This window comes from Centropristis striata, chromosome 10 (assembly GCF_030273125.1).
Source record: "Centropristis striata isolate RG_2023a ecotype Rhode Island chromosome 10, C.striata_1.0, whole genome shotgun sequence".
Classification (NCBI taxonomy): domain Eukaryota; kingdom Metazoa; phylum Chordata; class Actinopteri; order Perciformes; family Serranidae; genus Centropristis; species Centropristis striata.
In genome coordinates, this window is record NC_081526.1 from 12,421,360 (window position 1) to 12,438,060 (window position 16,701).

At 35.8% G+C, this 16,701-nt stretch overlaps 2 protein-coding genes across 3 annotated transcripts in view; both read right to left on the minus strand.

The window, feature by feature from the left end:
* The window catches only part of LOC131978704 (nectin-4-like), a 30,281-nt gene extending 24,839 nt beyond the window's left edge, over positions 1-5,442 (minus strand). The window contains exon 1 of the mRNA XM_059342416.1: positions 5,119-5,442. Coding sequence (XP_059198399.1) covers positions 5,119-5,227 — 109 coding nt within the window. The 5' untranslated portion in view covers positions 5,228-5,442. The remainder of the gene's footprint in view (positions 1-5,118) is intronic.
* A 2,863-nt stretch (positions 5,443-8,305) lies between these two features.
* LOC131978554 (uncharacterized) lies at positions 8,306-15,300 on the minus strand. Of its 2 annotated transcripts, XM_059342237.1 has the most exons (5): positions 10,345-10,537; positions 9,933-10,250; positions 9,750-9,840; positions 8,566-8,650; positions 8,306-8,465 (listed from the first exon to the last, which is right to left on the minus strand). In XM_059342237.1, the coding sequence occupies exons 1-5, from the start codon at positions 10,451-10,453 to the stop codon at positions 8,334-8,336; spliced, it is 735 nt and encodes a 244-aa protein (XP_059198220.1). In that variant the 5' UTR covers positions 10,454-10,537; the 3' UTR covers positions 8,306-8,333. The 2 variants fall into 2 exon arrangements, 1 of the variants encoding a protein (XP_059198220.1); XR_009394993.1 differs by lacking the exons at positions 9,750-9,840; positions 9,933-10,250; positions 10,345-10,537 and adding exons at positions 13,808-14,327; positions 14,423-15,300.
* Positions 15,301-16,701: the final 1,401 nt, after the last annotated feature.

A 16,701-nucleotide genomic window follows, 5' to 3' on the forward strand; every position in this document is an offset into this window, starting at 1 on the left:
CAACAAACAAAGAATTACAATAGTCTAGGCGTGATGTGATGAATGTGTGGATGACTCGCTCAAAATCAGTTGTGGGGAGATAAGTCTTAACTTTTGACAGTAGCCGTAGTTGGAAGAAGCTGGTTTTAACAGTGGAGCTTATCTGTTTGGTAAACTTGAAGTCAGAATCCAGAATAACCCCAAGGTTCCTTGCAGAGGGTTGACACAGAGATTTAAGGCTACCAATGGCGCTGTCATAGCCATCTAAAATATTTTGTTGACCAAATAAAATGATCTCAGTTTTGTTTTTATTTATTGACAGAAAGTTTGCTGCCAACCATGACTAGGTGTCTTTTAGGCAGTCTAATAAGACCTGCACAGAGGATGGGTTATTCATTTTTAGCGGTAGATATATTTGTACATCATCCGCATAGCAATGGAAGGAGACATTATACTTTTTAAATATAGACCCTAATGGCAACATATAAATAGAAAAGAGGAGGGGGCCCAAAATGGAACCCTGAGGCACCCCACAGCTCAGGGGGGAAGAATCTGAGGAAAACTGGCCCAGCTGCACAGAGAAGCTCCTATCCGACAGGTATGACTCAAACCATTTAAGAGCGGTGCCTTTAGTGCCGACACAGGTGTTTAGGCGAGACAAGAGAATGTTGTGATCAACTGTGTCGAAGGCAGCTGTCAGATCCAGAAGGACCAGGACCGCAGGGTAACCAGAGTCTACTGTTAAAAGAAGGTCATTTAAAATCCTTAAAAGCGCTGTTTCTGTGCTATGGCGTGACTTAAAACCAGACTGGAACTTCTCAGAGATGTCATTAAAATCAATAAAAGACTGCAGCTGTTCATTGACCACCTTCTCCAAAACCTTAGAGAGAAATGGGAGTTTGGAGATGGGCCTAAAATTTGATAAAACTGAGGGATCTAGATTATGTTTTTTGAGAAGGGGCTGGACCACAGCATGTTTAAAAGGCAGCTGGGACACATCCAGACATCAAAGATAAATTAATCAGATCCGACACACAGGGCCCAATAACATTAAAAACATCCTTCAATAGGCGGGGAGGGATGCTGTCAAGAGGACAGTAAGAAGGCCTGAGACGGTGGACAACATCAGTTAGGTCTGAGACAGACACTTGCTGAAATGTGTCAAAAACTTAATATCCAAGATCTTGTTGATAAAAAACCTTAAAAAATTTTGACACAGTTCAAATGAAGGAACAACACCATTGTGGTCACAGGAGTTTAAAGGAGTATTCAAAGTATTAAAAAGAAACTGAGGTTTATGACTATTGACTGATATGAGGTTTGATAAAAACTGACTCTTGGCAGTTTTAACAGCTTTTTGATATTGGTGTAGACTGTTTTTTAAAATGTCCAAAGAAACGTGAAGACGATCTTTCTTCCACTTCCTCTCTGCGCGTCTACATGCACGTCTTAAGGTGCGAGTGCTGTCATTAAGCCATGGCTCAGCTGCTGGCTTGGAGCGCTTGCATCTAAAAGGGGCCACCAGGTCTAAAATGTCAGTACAAATGCTATTAAAAGTGTCTAAAAACTCATCAGGAGTTAGAGACCCATTGTGAATTCCAGTATGTAGCACTGCATGATTGAATGCCGCAGAAAAGTCAGAAGCAGTTGACGGGTTAATTGTGCACACACGGCGGTCCATGGCGCACCGCTTGACTTGCGAGCGAGGCAGTGTCACATTAAATAAGACAGCGAAGTGATCAGAAATTTGCGTGTCACAAATCTCACTGACATTTAACTGCAGCCCAAAAGATAATATAAGGTCCAGAGTGTGGCCCTTCTCATGTGTTGCATCACACACACACTGAGTAAGGCTAAAAGAGTGAATAATACTGAGAAAGTCTTTCACCATGGGTCGAGATTCACAGCAGACATGGATATTAAAATCTCCAACAATTAAAAACTGGTCATAGTTCACTGCCACTCCAGCCACAAAGTCTGTGAAGTCCTTTATGAAATCCTTATTGAACTGAGGCGGGCGATAGACCACGGCGCACAGGACAGGTGAAGAAAAGTTCACAATGAATGTCTGCAGCTCAAAGCTGGAGAAAGTAATCGGCTGTGACATTCGACATTGAAAACTGGATTTAAAAACAGATGCTACTCCTCCACCTCGGCCAGTGGTTCGAGGGGAGTTAAAAGAGAGACAGTCAGGGGGGAGCAACTCGGAGAACTGGGTAGACTCACCGACTTGAATCCACGTCTCTGTCAGGAACATAAAATCCAATTCACGTGAAATGAAGAAGTTATTCAAGATGAACGTCTTGTTTGCTAGCGATCTAGCATTCAAGAGAGCCAGTTTGAGCGCAATCTCCTCGTGGGCTTGGGTGGAAATGCGGCGCAGAGGCCGCAGGTTCCTACAATCCACACCTCCGTTGCGGACCCGGTGACACCTGGACGGGGGTAACTGGAGACAACCAGCGGCTGGGTCGGAAGGTACAACAGGCTGGATCCAGCGAAGACATCGCGGCCAAAACCCTCCGGCAGGATGGCGAGGATCGGTCCGACAGGAGAGTCTTCTGAGGATCTTCAGTTTGACGAGGACACCGGCCCTCTTTCCGCGTCTTCTGGAACGTTTCCTCCATGATCTGACAGCCGGTACGCGCAGCAGGTAAGCTGGCACAGACGCCAAGGGAGGAGGGAGACCTGATCTTTGGTTACCCAAATTAAAGTTTAGTTGTGTCTGAGAGGCTCTAATGTCAAAAAGAGCTTGCCGTTCATATACCAGCAAGGCAGATGAATCCTGGCAAAAACAGCATAATAATACAGCAACAAATATCAATAGCAGAGCTGGCAGAGCTGGCAGACGGCAGGCCGCACAAGCTGGCGCCATCTTGCCACGTCAACTGAATTACACTGAACTGAATTTACATTTACAAATGTAAATGCTTTCTGGCATAAGATCTACATAGAATTGGTGACAATATTTGGGACAAACATTGCTTTTAATTGGGATGAATTTCTTTTTGGGCTTCTGCACTCTACATCCTCAAATAAAAACACAAAATACCTTTTTGGCATACTGAGTGTAGCTGCTAAAAAAGCTATAACAAGGAAATGGCTTAAGCCAGACATCCCATCTAGACGAGTGGTATAACATCATCTATGATTTTTTTTTGTAATGGAAAGAATTACTTTCTCTGAAAGGAGTCATTTCATAACTCTTGACTTATGAACCTATTCATTTTGTAACTTGCAAAGGGACAATGTGGAAACTTGGCCGGCTTTATTTATGCATACTCTAAACAAAGTGATGTTCGCCACTGGGTTGTGAACTATGTGTGTATGGGTGGTTGACGTGACGCTCAATTTTTGTGTTCCCAGTGACAAATATTACTAAAATTTGATAATATTTCATTAAAATTAATGTTTTAATATGCAGTTCATTCTTCTACATCTAATCCATCAGCAAACAATGAGTATCGTTCTTCAACTATGCAAATATTCTGTTTTGAACATGACATTTGTCCACGGGTGCAACTGTCCTAGGTAGCATTACTTATCTTAAAACAACTGTAATTTAATGAAAAATTAATCTAAATACATTAAAATACTTGAATGCATGTCATACAAGTGTTTACTTAATGAATCTAGAGGATATAAGTGTTAAGGTCCCTATGTAGAGTTATTATGACACATTACATTTTTTCCGCAAAACTGGTGTCCTCCTGGAGCAACGCCATTATGTAGATATAAAACAGGCATTAATGTGACCACCCCATTACTGAAAGGGGTCCTTCCAGAATCAGGAAGGACAGAAGACATCTCTGGAGCAGGTGGACTGCACACAAGATCAGTTCTGTCTCAAATATTTTCATAATATTACTATTTCCGCGCAGTGTTGGAACTGGTCGTCTTAAGGTAGTCCTTTGGTACAACGCAGTTTAAGTATTGATCTGAATATTTTTTATCAATTCACATTGATTGATCATTGAAAATAATGTAAATTGATAAAAATATTCATAACTAATATGCCTTGGGCTTATCTATCTTATCTGTCCAACATTCTCTAAATTAAATAATGACATTCTTTATTTTGTTGCACCGGTGGACACGTTTTAGGACTACCACACCAAAAAGTTAATAATATGCATAATATATGAAGAATTAGAAATGGACACATTCAGTTTTGAATTATTCACATATAAGGGAATATAATTGTATGTCATTTGACATATATTTTTTGAATTATTCTGTTTTTCACTTTTCACATCAACCACCCGTATATAATTGTAAATTGGATAGTTGCACTGTTGCCCTTGTGATTGTGAAGATAAAGTCTGAAAGGACTTTTTATATAACAACCGTTCAGAGTTTAACATTTGGCTTTTCAGCATTAAAAACAGCTGTGTGGTGTGTTTCTGTCCCCTATAAGGCTTTAAATTCATGCATAAAATAGACCTACTCACAAAGTAGAGGTTTGTTTTGAATGCACGGGTCATTTTCAAAGAGTTAAATTAAAGGGTCAGTATGCAGAGCCAATATTTTGGTAAATCATGTACGCTAGTATAGCATTGGGACAAAGAAGAGGAAGATCTTTGTTAGGAACACGTGTCTTCTGAGGCGATAAAGGACTTTGCTAAATTAAATAGTCATTATAGCTCATACACACAAGCAAACACCGTGTTTCTTACCTTCACTTTACATCTTATGGTCATACTTTGTTTGTTAATTTGCTTAACAAATGACTGTTTGCCTCAGCCTTTGTATTCAGCATGTCTTTGTTCCCAGCACCACGAGTTAATGAAGATTAGTGATGATTCATATATTCTCAGATACAATGTTAAAAGGTCAGCCTCTTCGATGCTTCTGGAAGAACAATGACGTAACCTATAATTTAAAATTATATTCTAACCTTTAGATATGTCTGCAAAGATTATAATAGATAGGTCGAACCTTAATATGCCATTAATAGTAGCACATTTGCAACGTTATGCCTTCATCTCTTATTTGTGTTTCTGACGTTATATAGCATAGTTTATTACGTCGAGCCTTTTTTTTTTTTTTTTACTATTGGATGAAAACGTCGTTGTGCACTAAACATAGCTGGGGTTTTCTAAAGCAAAGAATAACATCGAATAGAAACAGACGTAGGTTTACCTTCTATCTGCGTCCGGAGGATCAACGTCCATTGGAGAAAAAGCACAATGATGGTCGTCCATAGTTTATTATGGTTAAGTTTACACAAATGTTCCATTCCATGCTCCATCCATCGTCCTATTATTTAGTTTCCTGCCGCGACTAGCTCATGATACTGAAGTTGGCTTCTGATTCGTCAGTTTGTCCACTGATGGGCTAGGTTTTGTTAAGCTTCGTGATGTGAAAACGTTTTATACAATTTAGGTAACACATCAGCTTTGCCTGACACCTAATGTTGCATAACTTATATTTTATTTGTGAAAATGCTAAAGGGGAGATTTCACCGTTTTTGTTTTACAACATTTCGCACTTCTTGAAGCCAACTTCAGCGTCCTGACTCTCTCCTCCTGCAGATAGCGTCACGTGTGGTGCATTGAGGAGCAGTCGGACTTTCCCCAACTGTCCGCAATCAGGATGGTCTTTATTTACAAACCGTTTTCTTCTTCTGTACGAGCAGAATAATTTAGAACAAACTGATAATAATTACATTAAAAAGTTGTTGTTGTTTTTTTAAAGGGTGTTTCTTTTTAATATACTAAGTTTATTTCTCTTTATAACACACTGCATTTGCCAGTTTTGGTTATAGGCCTACAGGTAAATCTCTTCTACAATATTCTACCAGACCTTTCTGATGATATACCAATTTCGTTATGTTTGGAATTATCCATCATATATAAATATATATGTATTTACTATTGAAGTATATTATATGTACTATTACTATTGATTTGTTGCCAAATGTTGTTCTCAAATTCGAAAATAAGCTTAAATAAAAAATGCTAATATATATATATATATATATATATATATATATATATATATATATATATATATATATATATATATATATATATATCATCTTTCCTTACATGTTTGGGGGGGTTTTTTGTTTAGTTTTTTGGGGGGGTTCTTTAAAATAAAAACTTAGGCTACATGCTGCATTTAGTACTGTGAGATTTTTACAAGAGCTTTTGCTATTTTCAAAAACTTGTCTTGAGAAAAGAAGGAAGAACTAAGATCTAAATTTATTCTACGGAAAAATTCCAGCTGCCAAATAAAGGCCCATGATTTTCTTTTATGCTGCTAGCAGCTGATTTATCCTGTTAAATCTGATGAAAGATTAACTTAAAATACATCATAGAAACGTCAGAAACACCAATTGAAAACGTACAATGGAAAATTATTGAGAGTATAATTAATCACTGTAAAAAAGAGAAAAAGGATGCTGGGCGTTTTATTAAATTAAAAGACAAAGATTTTAATTCTGAAACAACTCAGATCACTGATATCAATTCGGGTATTGAACCTATTCTGAACTGTAGTAGTATTTTGTACAGAGAACATTACTTTCACCAAGACAACATGACCTCAGTCATAGATGTTACAACAGGAATACGTTAACAAAGAGACTCAGTCAACAAATCTTTGCCATAGAAACAAGACTGTGCCAACACTGGAGGAGCTGCTGTAGATCAAAGATGAATTGTCTCACCGGAAATTTAAAAAAAGAGAAGAAAGTATGCCTTTGATGGTCAGTTTCTCTTGTGTGAGATTGAAACTGACTGAAAGTAGGCCTCAGAAAGATCTTTTTCTGTGTGCTTAATTTTGTATTGCTGTTTTTTCTAAATTAAATCAACTGTTGCAACTCGGCATTAAAGGCTAATTTCTACTAGTTAAACATTACACATCATGGTTAGTGAAAGTTTCTCATGAAGGATGGACAGAGGGAATGTGGACTCACTTCTTTATTCTTAAAATGTCTTCTTTTGTTTCCCACATTTGATGTTTTTTGTACTTAATCTTGATCTTTGAAGTAACTATTATCGGAGCTGTCAAATAGCCTAAATGTAATGAGTAAAAATTTGAATATTTGTAACTAAAACATAGTGACGTAGAAGTGAGGCATGTACCTGAATCCAGATACGTTGCTTGTTTTTGGGGGGGGTAAAAAAACAAATTAGGATAAAAGAACAGAATGAGGATGTGGAAGTATTTTACATAATTAATCATACACCAATAATAAATCCGTTTGATACTCTGAATGCACACAAATTGAATTGCAAATAAACATCAGCTTATAAATATAATCTTTGCCTGATTTAATGTGATTTTGAATATAAAACACACTCTTCTATCTGGATACAGAGACAGAGTTTTCTATTTTTGTTGTTGAAAAAAATGCATATACAAATTAATTACATGTCTGTATACCACTAGTAAAAATATAAAATACATAAAGTACAAGCACCTCAAAACTGTACAGTACTGGAGTGAATGATCTATGGCACTTTTCACCACTGCAGTTGTGTAATACAAAATATTTTTTAAATAAATTTAGTGAAGAGTAAAAGTAAATGTAAAAAGTACAGTTAGGACTATTGGAGGAAAAGGGAAATGTGTTTAAACATCTGACATGTTTATTAAAAAGATATTTCAAAAGCAATTGCCTACATTAAAAAAACATACTGTACAAATAGAAATGTCCTCATTATTTCTGAATTTATGCATGCTTACAAATAGCTACTAAATGGTAATCTTCTCTTTAAAGCTGCTCAGTTTGTCTGAACTTTGTCACCATTCATTCAACTGTCTTGATTTTTAGCAATGTTCCAATGTACTTCAATGCACAACAGCCATAAACATATAATGTAGCAAATAATGTGAAATATAACCATCTAAAACATGTAACGCTTTAAAACCTGTTCACTCTTTTCTTTAAAAACACATTTTCAACAATTTAAAGGTTTACAACTTTTCCCTTTGGCAATAATGTGACATGATGGTGACTTTGTGGAATATATAACAGGCTTCATCACCTCCTGCTGGCAACGTAGCACACTTACAAAATATCAAGAAATCAGCCATGTACTTGAGCTGAACATCAGAAACGGACAACGTAACGTTAAGACTCATAATAAATTGTGCACTTGCAAAAAAGAGTGCCACATTTCCAAAATGATCTTGATAAAAAGTAGTGGAAAATTACGGATCCCTGATTTAAAACATACAGTTTTCTGGGAGTTTGTTCCAGTGGTGCATTTATATCCCTGTTTCTCCATGTTTAGCTGTGACAAGGCCTTCAATTCTGTGGTCTGATTTATTTTTTTAAAACATAAACAAACGTGTCCCTCTCTCTCTCTCGTACTTTCTGTCCAACATACTGTATCTCTAGTTTCTTATTCAGCTTTATACTGAACTTCATGCATGTTTGAAGTGAATTGTGCCACTTGAAAAAGCGACTCTCTCTGCTTGTGATTCCACCTGTATTCTGCACAGCTGTGGTGTTGAGGAGGAGCCACATGAAGAGACTGAAAGTGCAAAAGAAAAACTCACTTTAACTCAGGATCATAAGAGAAGTTGTGCAGGCAAAAGAGAAATGCTTTGAGAGCAAAATAAAGTTCTTCTGACCTCTCTTCCCAACTGAACATGAAACTCGGCGTAACTCAGAATTTCCTGGTCCTGGTTTGGGGTCTTGGTCCAGCTTATTCTGGAACTTTAAAATATGACCAGTCATGATAATTTGCATTTAAAATTCGACTTAAGTTAAAGTAGTATTATCAGCTAAAAGTGCTTAAAGTCTAAAACAACAACAACCTTATTCTGCAGAAGATGTGTATGTGGTTGTGTGTGTATCATTTATAATAATATTTGTAGAGCTGCAACTAATTATTATTTTATTTATTGATCAATAGATTTTGTTTGCACAATTTTCTATTTTCTAATCTTTAAATGTTTAGCAAAAATGTTTCACATAAGACATGGAAAAGCAAATCTTCACAGTTGAGAAGTGATGAAATGTTTTAACATTAAAAATACCTTGTAAAGGATGTTGTTAAAAGGAGGAAATGAAAAACTAGAAATATATTGTTTGTTCAATAAACTCCAACTTAAAACTTTTACAGGAAAGGTTTGTGACATAACGAGTTAAAGGGATATGTTGTTATAATGAGAAAAGACACTGAACCTGACATGCAGTAATAAAATATGTCATTGTAACATTCAAGTTACTTTGGTACAGTATGACATGTAAAAGATCTTGTTAAAATTAGAAATTAGAAACTTGTCAAAGCAGAAAAAGCACATGTGGAATAGATATTATTAATGATGGCAGCTCAAAGGCTCTGGTGTTCTTCATGCTCTCCCACTGACATGACTTACTTGGAGATTTGATAGAAAAGAGCCATCGTTGATGTTCGTTACAGCTGTTCTCTTCCTGCTTTGACAAGTCAAAATGTCTGCTGTGGAAATGTTTCTACGCAGTAATCCAACCACACCATCTAAAAGTCACATGATCTAATGGAAACTGTTTTTACTGTAAAGAGGATTAACAATGTGAAACTGTGTGAAATATTTTTAGTGAATGTTAAAAAAAAAAGGAGAAACATTTCTAACAGTGCAACTAGCTCACACTTCGGTCACACGATGACAGAAAATGGGGGAAGGAGGAGGAAGTCATTTTTAACAAAGATGAATTAGAAGGCACATTCATTTGTTTGAGCCATTTCAAAATAAAGCCTTTTCAAGATGTTACTTTTGTGATGACAATATGCTGCAATTTTTACACACAGAACTAAAAACAAACTATCACTCACTTGTAGATGCAGATGGCTGAAGTGAAGACACATAGAAGAAATCCAATTACAACTGTGAGTAAGTATAGAAAAACCCATGATGCAATGTTTCCTGCACAAAATTAGAAGTGAATTTATAGTTACATGCAGTTTGAGCTTTGAAGTGTGATATGTCCGATGTCTGGTGTTTTGTGCTCTACCTACCTTCAGGTTCTTCAGACACTGTTAAATTCCACTTAATAGCTCTTAGGCCTTTTAATGTAGTTAAATCACATCTATAGAGTCCTGTGTCGCTAAGCTGAACATTAGAAATATTCAGGTTTGAAGGTGAACTTAGGTCTATACGAGAGGTAAAATTTGAAGTAGTCACATTCTGTGAGATTGAAAAAGCAAAAAAATATGAGTCTTTGGTCCAGTTGATTTGTGTTGCATTTGTGTTATTGTGTTGTGATGTGTTGCAGGTCAAGTTGACAGATTCTCCCCTGGACACCGATATATTCCTCTGTTCGAGTGGAATAATCTCTAACAGTGAAAAAAACAATCAAACATTATTAAATTCAATCTGTAATAAGATCTTGAGAAAAACATGCATCACAAACACAAATATCCACCATACCTGCAAACACTTGGCACGTCATTAATAGTTGAATACAGAACAGAGCTGCGTGGTTTAGGCTGAACATGATGACCATCAGAGGGGAAAAGACAGACTGAAACTTCAACATCAGCTTTGAAATGTATTTGTCAAGAAAAAACAGAGAAAAGGAAGTGGTTTGCCTGCTTAAAATTCAAAACCCTTCTGCTGAGAGAACTTTCAGAGCATACGACTTTACTATTAGTACGTACATTCACAAGCCACATTATTAGGTACACCTGTGCAACTGTTTGTTAATGCAAATATCTAATCAGTCAATTACATGGCAGCAACTTGATGCATGTAGGCATGTAGACATGGTGAAGACGAGATGCTGAAGTTAAAACTGAGAATCAGAATGGGGAAGAAAAGTGATTTAAGTGACTTTGAATGTGGCTGGTTGTGTTTCCAAAACAGCTGGGATTTTCAAACACCACCATCTCTTGGGTTTACAGAGAGTGCTCCAAAAAATAGAAAATATCCAGTGAACCAAAGTGCCTTGTTGATGCCAGAGGTCAGAGGAAAATGTCCAGACTGGTTTTAGATGATAGAAAGGCAACACTAACTCAAATAACTTGTGTGTAACCATCTCTGAACACACAACATGTCAAACCTTGAAGCAGATGGGCTACAGCAGCAGAAGACCACTTTATTAGGTACACCTTGCTGGCTAATAAAGTGGCCCATGAGTGTATATACTTTGTTGATGCTTATCACCTCCCCAGAGGAGTCAACAGCTTCTACTGTGAAATAAATCACTGTCACAATTTTGACCATCGCCTTTGGCACTACAGTATTTCCAGAACCATGCTGTAGCATTTATAAAAGGCTAAATGTGAGGTGACGTTAGAGTGCAGTACAGCAACAACAATGAGCAATAGTGTCACATTTCTCAAGCTAATGAACAGATAATGCTTGAACACAGCTGGAGAAAGTTAAAAACAGAAAGTGAATCATTGTCCTTTCTTTTCAGCATGTTTTCTTTATTTGCAATCAAAAGCATCACATCTTCCTGTTACAGCCCAGGATTTATCCAGTGTCGTTTCTGTCTGATAGAGTTTGATTTCAGTCTTTGGACTAGAATACAATCTGTTTCAATACTGTCCAGAGCCCATTCAGTTTGACAGATACCATTCATACTTAATTAACAATTCCAGATACATCTCTGATCACATTTTCACTTTTACCACCACTCTGTCATTACCAACCATTATACAATAATTCCTTACAGCTTCTGTAACACAAGTTATTGATTTTGTTGATAGCCATTTTTTAACATATATATGAATAAGCACTTGCCAGCTGAGACATGAACAAAAAATTCATATTCTAAACATTTTCAACACAGTATGTAACTTAGACAACCATAAACATTTAATGTAGCAAATAATGCAAAATATAACCATCTAAAACATGTAAAGCTATAACACCAGTTCACTCATTTAAAAAAATAAAGACGGTGACTTTGTGGAACATATAACAGGCTTTATCACCTCCTACTGGCAATGTAGCACACTTACACATAAAAATCAGCCAAGTATGTGAGCTGAACATGAAAAACAGGAAACTTCAGCCAAGAGTAAAGTTGAGACTGTGACTACTCTATAATTGTAACATCAAATTTGCAGCGTAACACATGTAACACCTAATCTTTTATCTTAATTATAAGGAAATACGGGAGTCATTATTACAAGATAAGTCAAGACACTCATAATAACTTGCAGCACAAAGTATCTACAAAACTGAAAAAAAATAGCAAAAGTGCTACATTTCCATTTACAAATTGAATTAGATTTTTTTTAAAAAGCAGTGGGAGACAGAAAATCATGAATCCCTGATTTAAAACAACTTAGAGTTTCTATAATCCTCAAGATTTCTGGGAGTTTGTTCCAGATAAGAGCTGCATTTATGTTCCTGTTTCTCCATGTTTAGCTGTGACAAGGCCTTAAATTCTTATTTCTTTTTTTAAACATAAACAAACGTGTCCTTCTCTCTCGTACTTTCTGTCCAACATACTGTATCTCTGGTTTCTTATTCAGCTTTATACTGAACTTTATGCATGTTTGAAGTGAATTGTGCCACTTGAAAAAGTGGCTCTCTCTGCTTGTGATTCCACCTGTATTCTGCACAGCTGTGGTGTTGATGAGGAGCCACATGAAGGGACTGAAAGTGCAAAAGAAAAACTCAGGATCACAAGAGAAGTTGTGTAGGCAAAAGAGAAATGCTCTGTGAGAGCAAAATAAAGTTCTTCTGACCTCTCTTCCCAACTGAACATGAAACTGGGCGTAACTCAGAGTTTCCTGGTCCTGGTTTGGGGTCTTGGTCCAGTTTATTTTGCAAGTATAAAATCTGAACAGTGATGACATTCGCATTTAAAATTCTACTTACGTTTAAGTAGTATTATCAGTTAAATTTGTTTGAATTTGTTTTTAACAACAACAACCTTATTCTGCAGAAAATGTGTGTGTGGTTATGTGTGTATCATATATAACAATATGTGTGGAGCTGCAACTTATCATTTTCTTTATTCATTAATGTGCTGAATTTTTTCTTCAACAATTGATTTTGTTTGTACAATTTTCAATTTCCTAATCTTTAGATGTTTAGCAAAAAGAACATTAATTTCACATAAGACATGAAAAAGCAAATTTTCACAATTGAGAAATGCTAAAATATGTTATTATAACATGAAAAATACCTTGTAAAGGATGTTGTTAAATGTAGGAAATTAAAAACTAGAAATATGCTGTTTGTCCAATAAAGTCAAACTTAAAACTTTTACAGGAAAGGTTTGTGACATAACGAGTCAAAGGGATATGTTGTTATAATGAGAAAAGACAGTGAATCTGACATGCAGTAATAAAATATGTCATTGTAACAATCAAGTTACTTTGGTACAGTATGACATGTAAAAGATCTTGTTAAAATTTGAAATGAGAAACTTGTCAAAGCAGAAAAAGCACATGTGGAATAGATAGTATTAATGATGGCAGCTCAAAGTCTCTGGTGTTCTTCATGCTCTCCCACTGACATGACTTACTTGGAGATTTGATAGAAAAGAGCCATCGTTAATGTTCGTTACAGCTGTTCTCTTCCTGCTTTGACAAGTCAAAATGTCTGCTGTGGAAAATTTTCTACACAGTAATCCAACAAAACATCTAAAAGTCACATGATCTAATGGAAACAGTTTTTACTGTAAAGAGGATTAACAATGTGAAACTGTGTAAAATATTTTTAGTGAATGTTAAAAAAGAAAAAAGAGAAACATTTCTAACAGTGCAACTAGCTCACACTTCGGACACACGATGACAGAAAATGGAGGAAGGAGGAGGAAGTCATTTTTAGCAAAGATGAATTATAAGGCACATTAAACTGTTTGATCTATTTCAAAATAAAGCACTTTCAAGTTGTTTACACACAGAAATAAGTGAAAGCTATCACTTACCTGTAGATGCAGATGGCTGAAGTGAAGATACAGAAACATAGAATAATTCCAATTACAGCTGTGAGTAGATGTTGCATTAACCATGTTTCAATGCTTCCTGCAAACAAACAAACAAAAACAGAAGTTAATCAAATTAAAAGAGCATCCATTTGAGCTTTGAAATGTTATATGTCTGATGTCCTGTGTGTTGTACTCTACCTACCTTCAGGTTCTCCAGATACTTTTAAATTCCACTCAATAGTTCTTATGCCATTAAATACAGTTAAACTACATGTATAAAGTCCTGCGTCGTTAAGCTGAACATTAGAAATATTCAGCTTTGAAGGTAAACTTAGGTCTATATGAGAGGTAAAATTTGAAGTAGTCAGATTTTTTGAGATTAAATGAGCAAATAAATATGAGCCTTTGGTCCAGTTGATTTGTGTTGCATTTGTGTTATTGTGTTGTGATATGTTGCAGGTTAAGATGACAGATTCTCCCCTGGACACCGATATATTCCTCTGTTCGAGTGTAATAATCTCTAACAATGAAAGAAAACAATCAATCATTATTAAATTCAATCTGTAATAAGATCTTGAGAAAAACATGCATCACAAACACAAATATCAACCATACCTGCAAACACTTGGCACGTCATTAATAGTTGAATACAGAACAGAGCTGCTTGGTTTAGGCTGAACATGATGACCATCAGAGGGGAAAAGACAGACTGAAACTTCAACATCAGCCTTGAAATGTATTTGTGAAGAAAGAACAGAAAGGAAGTGGTGAGTGGTTTGCTTACTCAAAACTCAAAACCTTTCTGCTGGTAGAACTTTCAGAGCATATGACTTTACTATTAGCATGTACATTCACTGTACACCTATGCATCTTCCTGTTACATCCCAGGATTTATCAAGTGTCGCTTCTGTCACAGAGAAGTAATACAGTGATTTATATAGTTCAAGATGCTTAAGTTCAGAATTGTGAAGCAAAAGTTGTAATGTTATCTTAACAGACTGTTTAAGGTCCGGACAGGGGGTGGACTCTGCCTTAGTCAGGAGTACTTTTGAGTGCTTTTATCTTTTATTAACCGTTGTTTTTATTCAAAATCTCATTGATAACACTATATTTCTGTAGGCTAGCCTACTCCAACTCTTTATATAATTTTTAAACTCACATATAAAATCCACTAAAGTTCGGGGTGCTTTTTTTTTTTTTTTTACATTTATGAATGTAAAACCTAGCATATAAAATCAGTAGGTTTATAATGAAGGCAGTGTTAAATGTATTGTGTTCAAAATATACACTGACAGTTTTATAGTCTGTATTTACATTCTGATTAGTTTTACACAATTTATAATCCTCCATTCAAATCCTGAAAGTAATTGAATGTAGACAATGGTAAAACAAGTGTGTTTTTATGTGCACATCATTGATCCTGTAGACAATACTGAATTTATATGATAATTGCCATGCTCTCTGCCAATCAATATCTATAAAAAAAATTGTCCCAAAAAGCTTGTAGGATAATTTTTTCTTCTGTCATATAATGCTGTACGTGTATTATGTTTGTTGTATTTCGCATTCATTATGTCAATACCATTCATCATCAAAAGGGGTTCTCTCCTCAGTGCTTCTTGAAATTGCAAATTACTTTCCATTAGATGGCATAGACCACGAGGGATAGCTCTCACCACAGTTAAACTCTTCGCTTGTTACAGGAAAGGATTTAAGAAGGAATCGTTCATAACTCAGCAATAAACCATTAGAAAAAAAGAGATCACAACCATAAATAATCACATTTATTAACCCAATTTGCTTAAAGATAAAAACAAAACATTTTTGTCTGCATTATTCAAAATCATAGTTTTGTGTGGGGAAAAGTTATGTATGTGACACACAGTGTGTGTTGATAAGATTTAGATAACTTAATGGGTAATTTAGTGATGTTGAAATTAAAAGTAAGTAGAAGATGAAGACCGTCCACTTTCTAAAAAACATGTTTTGAATAAAATACCAAATAGATTTTGGTGCTTTAAGAAGGAGGAGTACCTGGAGGCAGAGAGGCATTTACTAACAGCAACGTCACTGTGTTGCCTTAAGGGGGAGTGGGAATTTTGAAAACCCACAATTTTTCTACAATATTAACAAAAAAATATCCTCCTATGATCGTTCTTGGAAAATACACAAACTGTGTTGATACTTTCTGCCACAACCACTGAGAAAACATGCTCACAAGAAAACATGCTTCCACTATGTTATGGCACTATGATTCTAGTCATCAAATCAGAAAAAAAATGATATAAATGTGTGTAAAATGTGTTATTCTCAAATATAAAAATATGAGAATTGGTTTCTATGCAAATATGCTCATGCCTAAACTTTTTTTTAAGTCAAATGATGACACTAATGATATTTCTCATCACCATAATGATAAAGCTATAAAAAATTCATATTTCTATCATTATAAAGTATATGCATAGGCTCATTAGTGTTTCATATTACTGAAATAAAAAAGTACAAAAAAGAAATCCCAGTAGCTACGGTATCTAATTCATACATAATTTAGTATGGCACCCTCAAAACTAAGGTTTGAGGGTGTAGTGTGATGGTTCAGTTTTGACACTCTTACACTGATTCTCGTCCATAACCATTTACAAAATATCCTGTCTTTCTCTTTGCCATCATAAATCCAAGAGAGCAGCACAATCAGCACAGATGTCTGGCACTCGAATAATGAGAAGTAAAACTGTTCTTGAAAAGTAATTGTTTATTTTGATTTGAAATAATGTAATTCCCTCACAAGAACACTAGGGGGCGCCAACCCCCCATTGAAACCTGTTAAGTTCATTCACCTTGATTGCCATTAAGAGCTTGGTGACAACAAAAAACATTCAAGTTATACAAATGAT

Bases quoted from the DNA above. Each gene is read 5' to 3' on its own strand.
- LOC131978554 (XM_059342237.1), bottom strand. From the start codon at position 10,453: ATGTTGAAGTTTCAGTCTGTCTTTTCCCCTCTGATGGTCATCATGTTC. The intron at 10,251-10,344 runs GTATGGTGGATA...TTTCACTGTTAG, and splicing joins GACGTGCCAAGTGTTTGCAG to AGATTATTCCACTCGAACAG. The intron at 8,466-8,565 runs GTCAGAAGAACT...TTGCACTTTCAG, and splicing joins ATGTTCAGTTGGGAAGAGAG to TCTCTTCATGTGGCTCCTCC.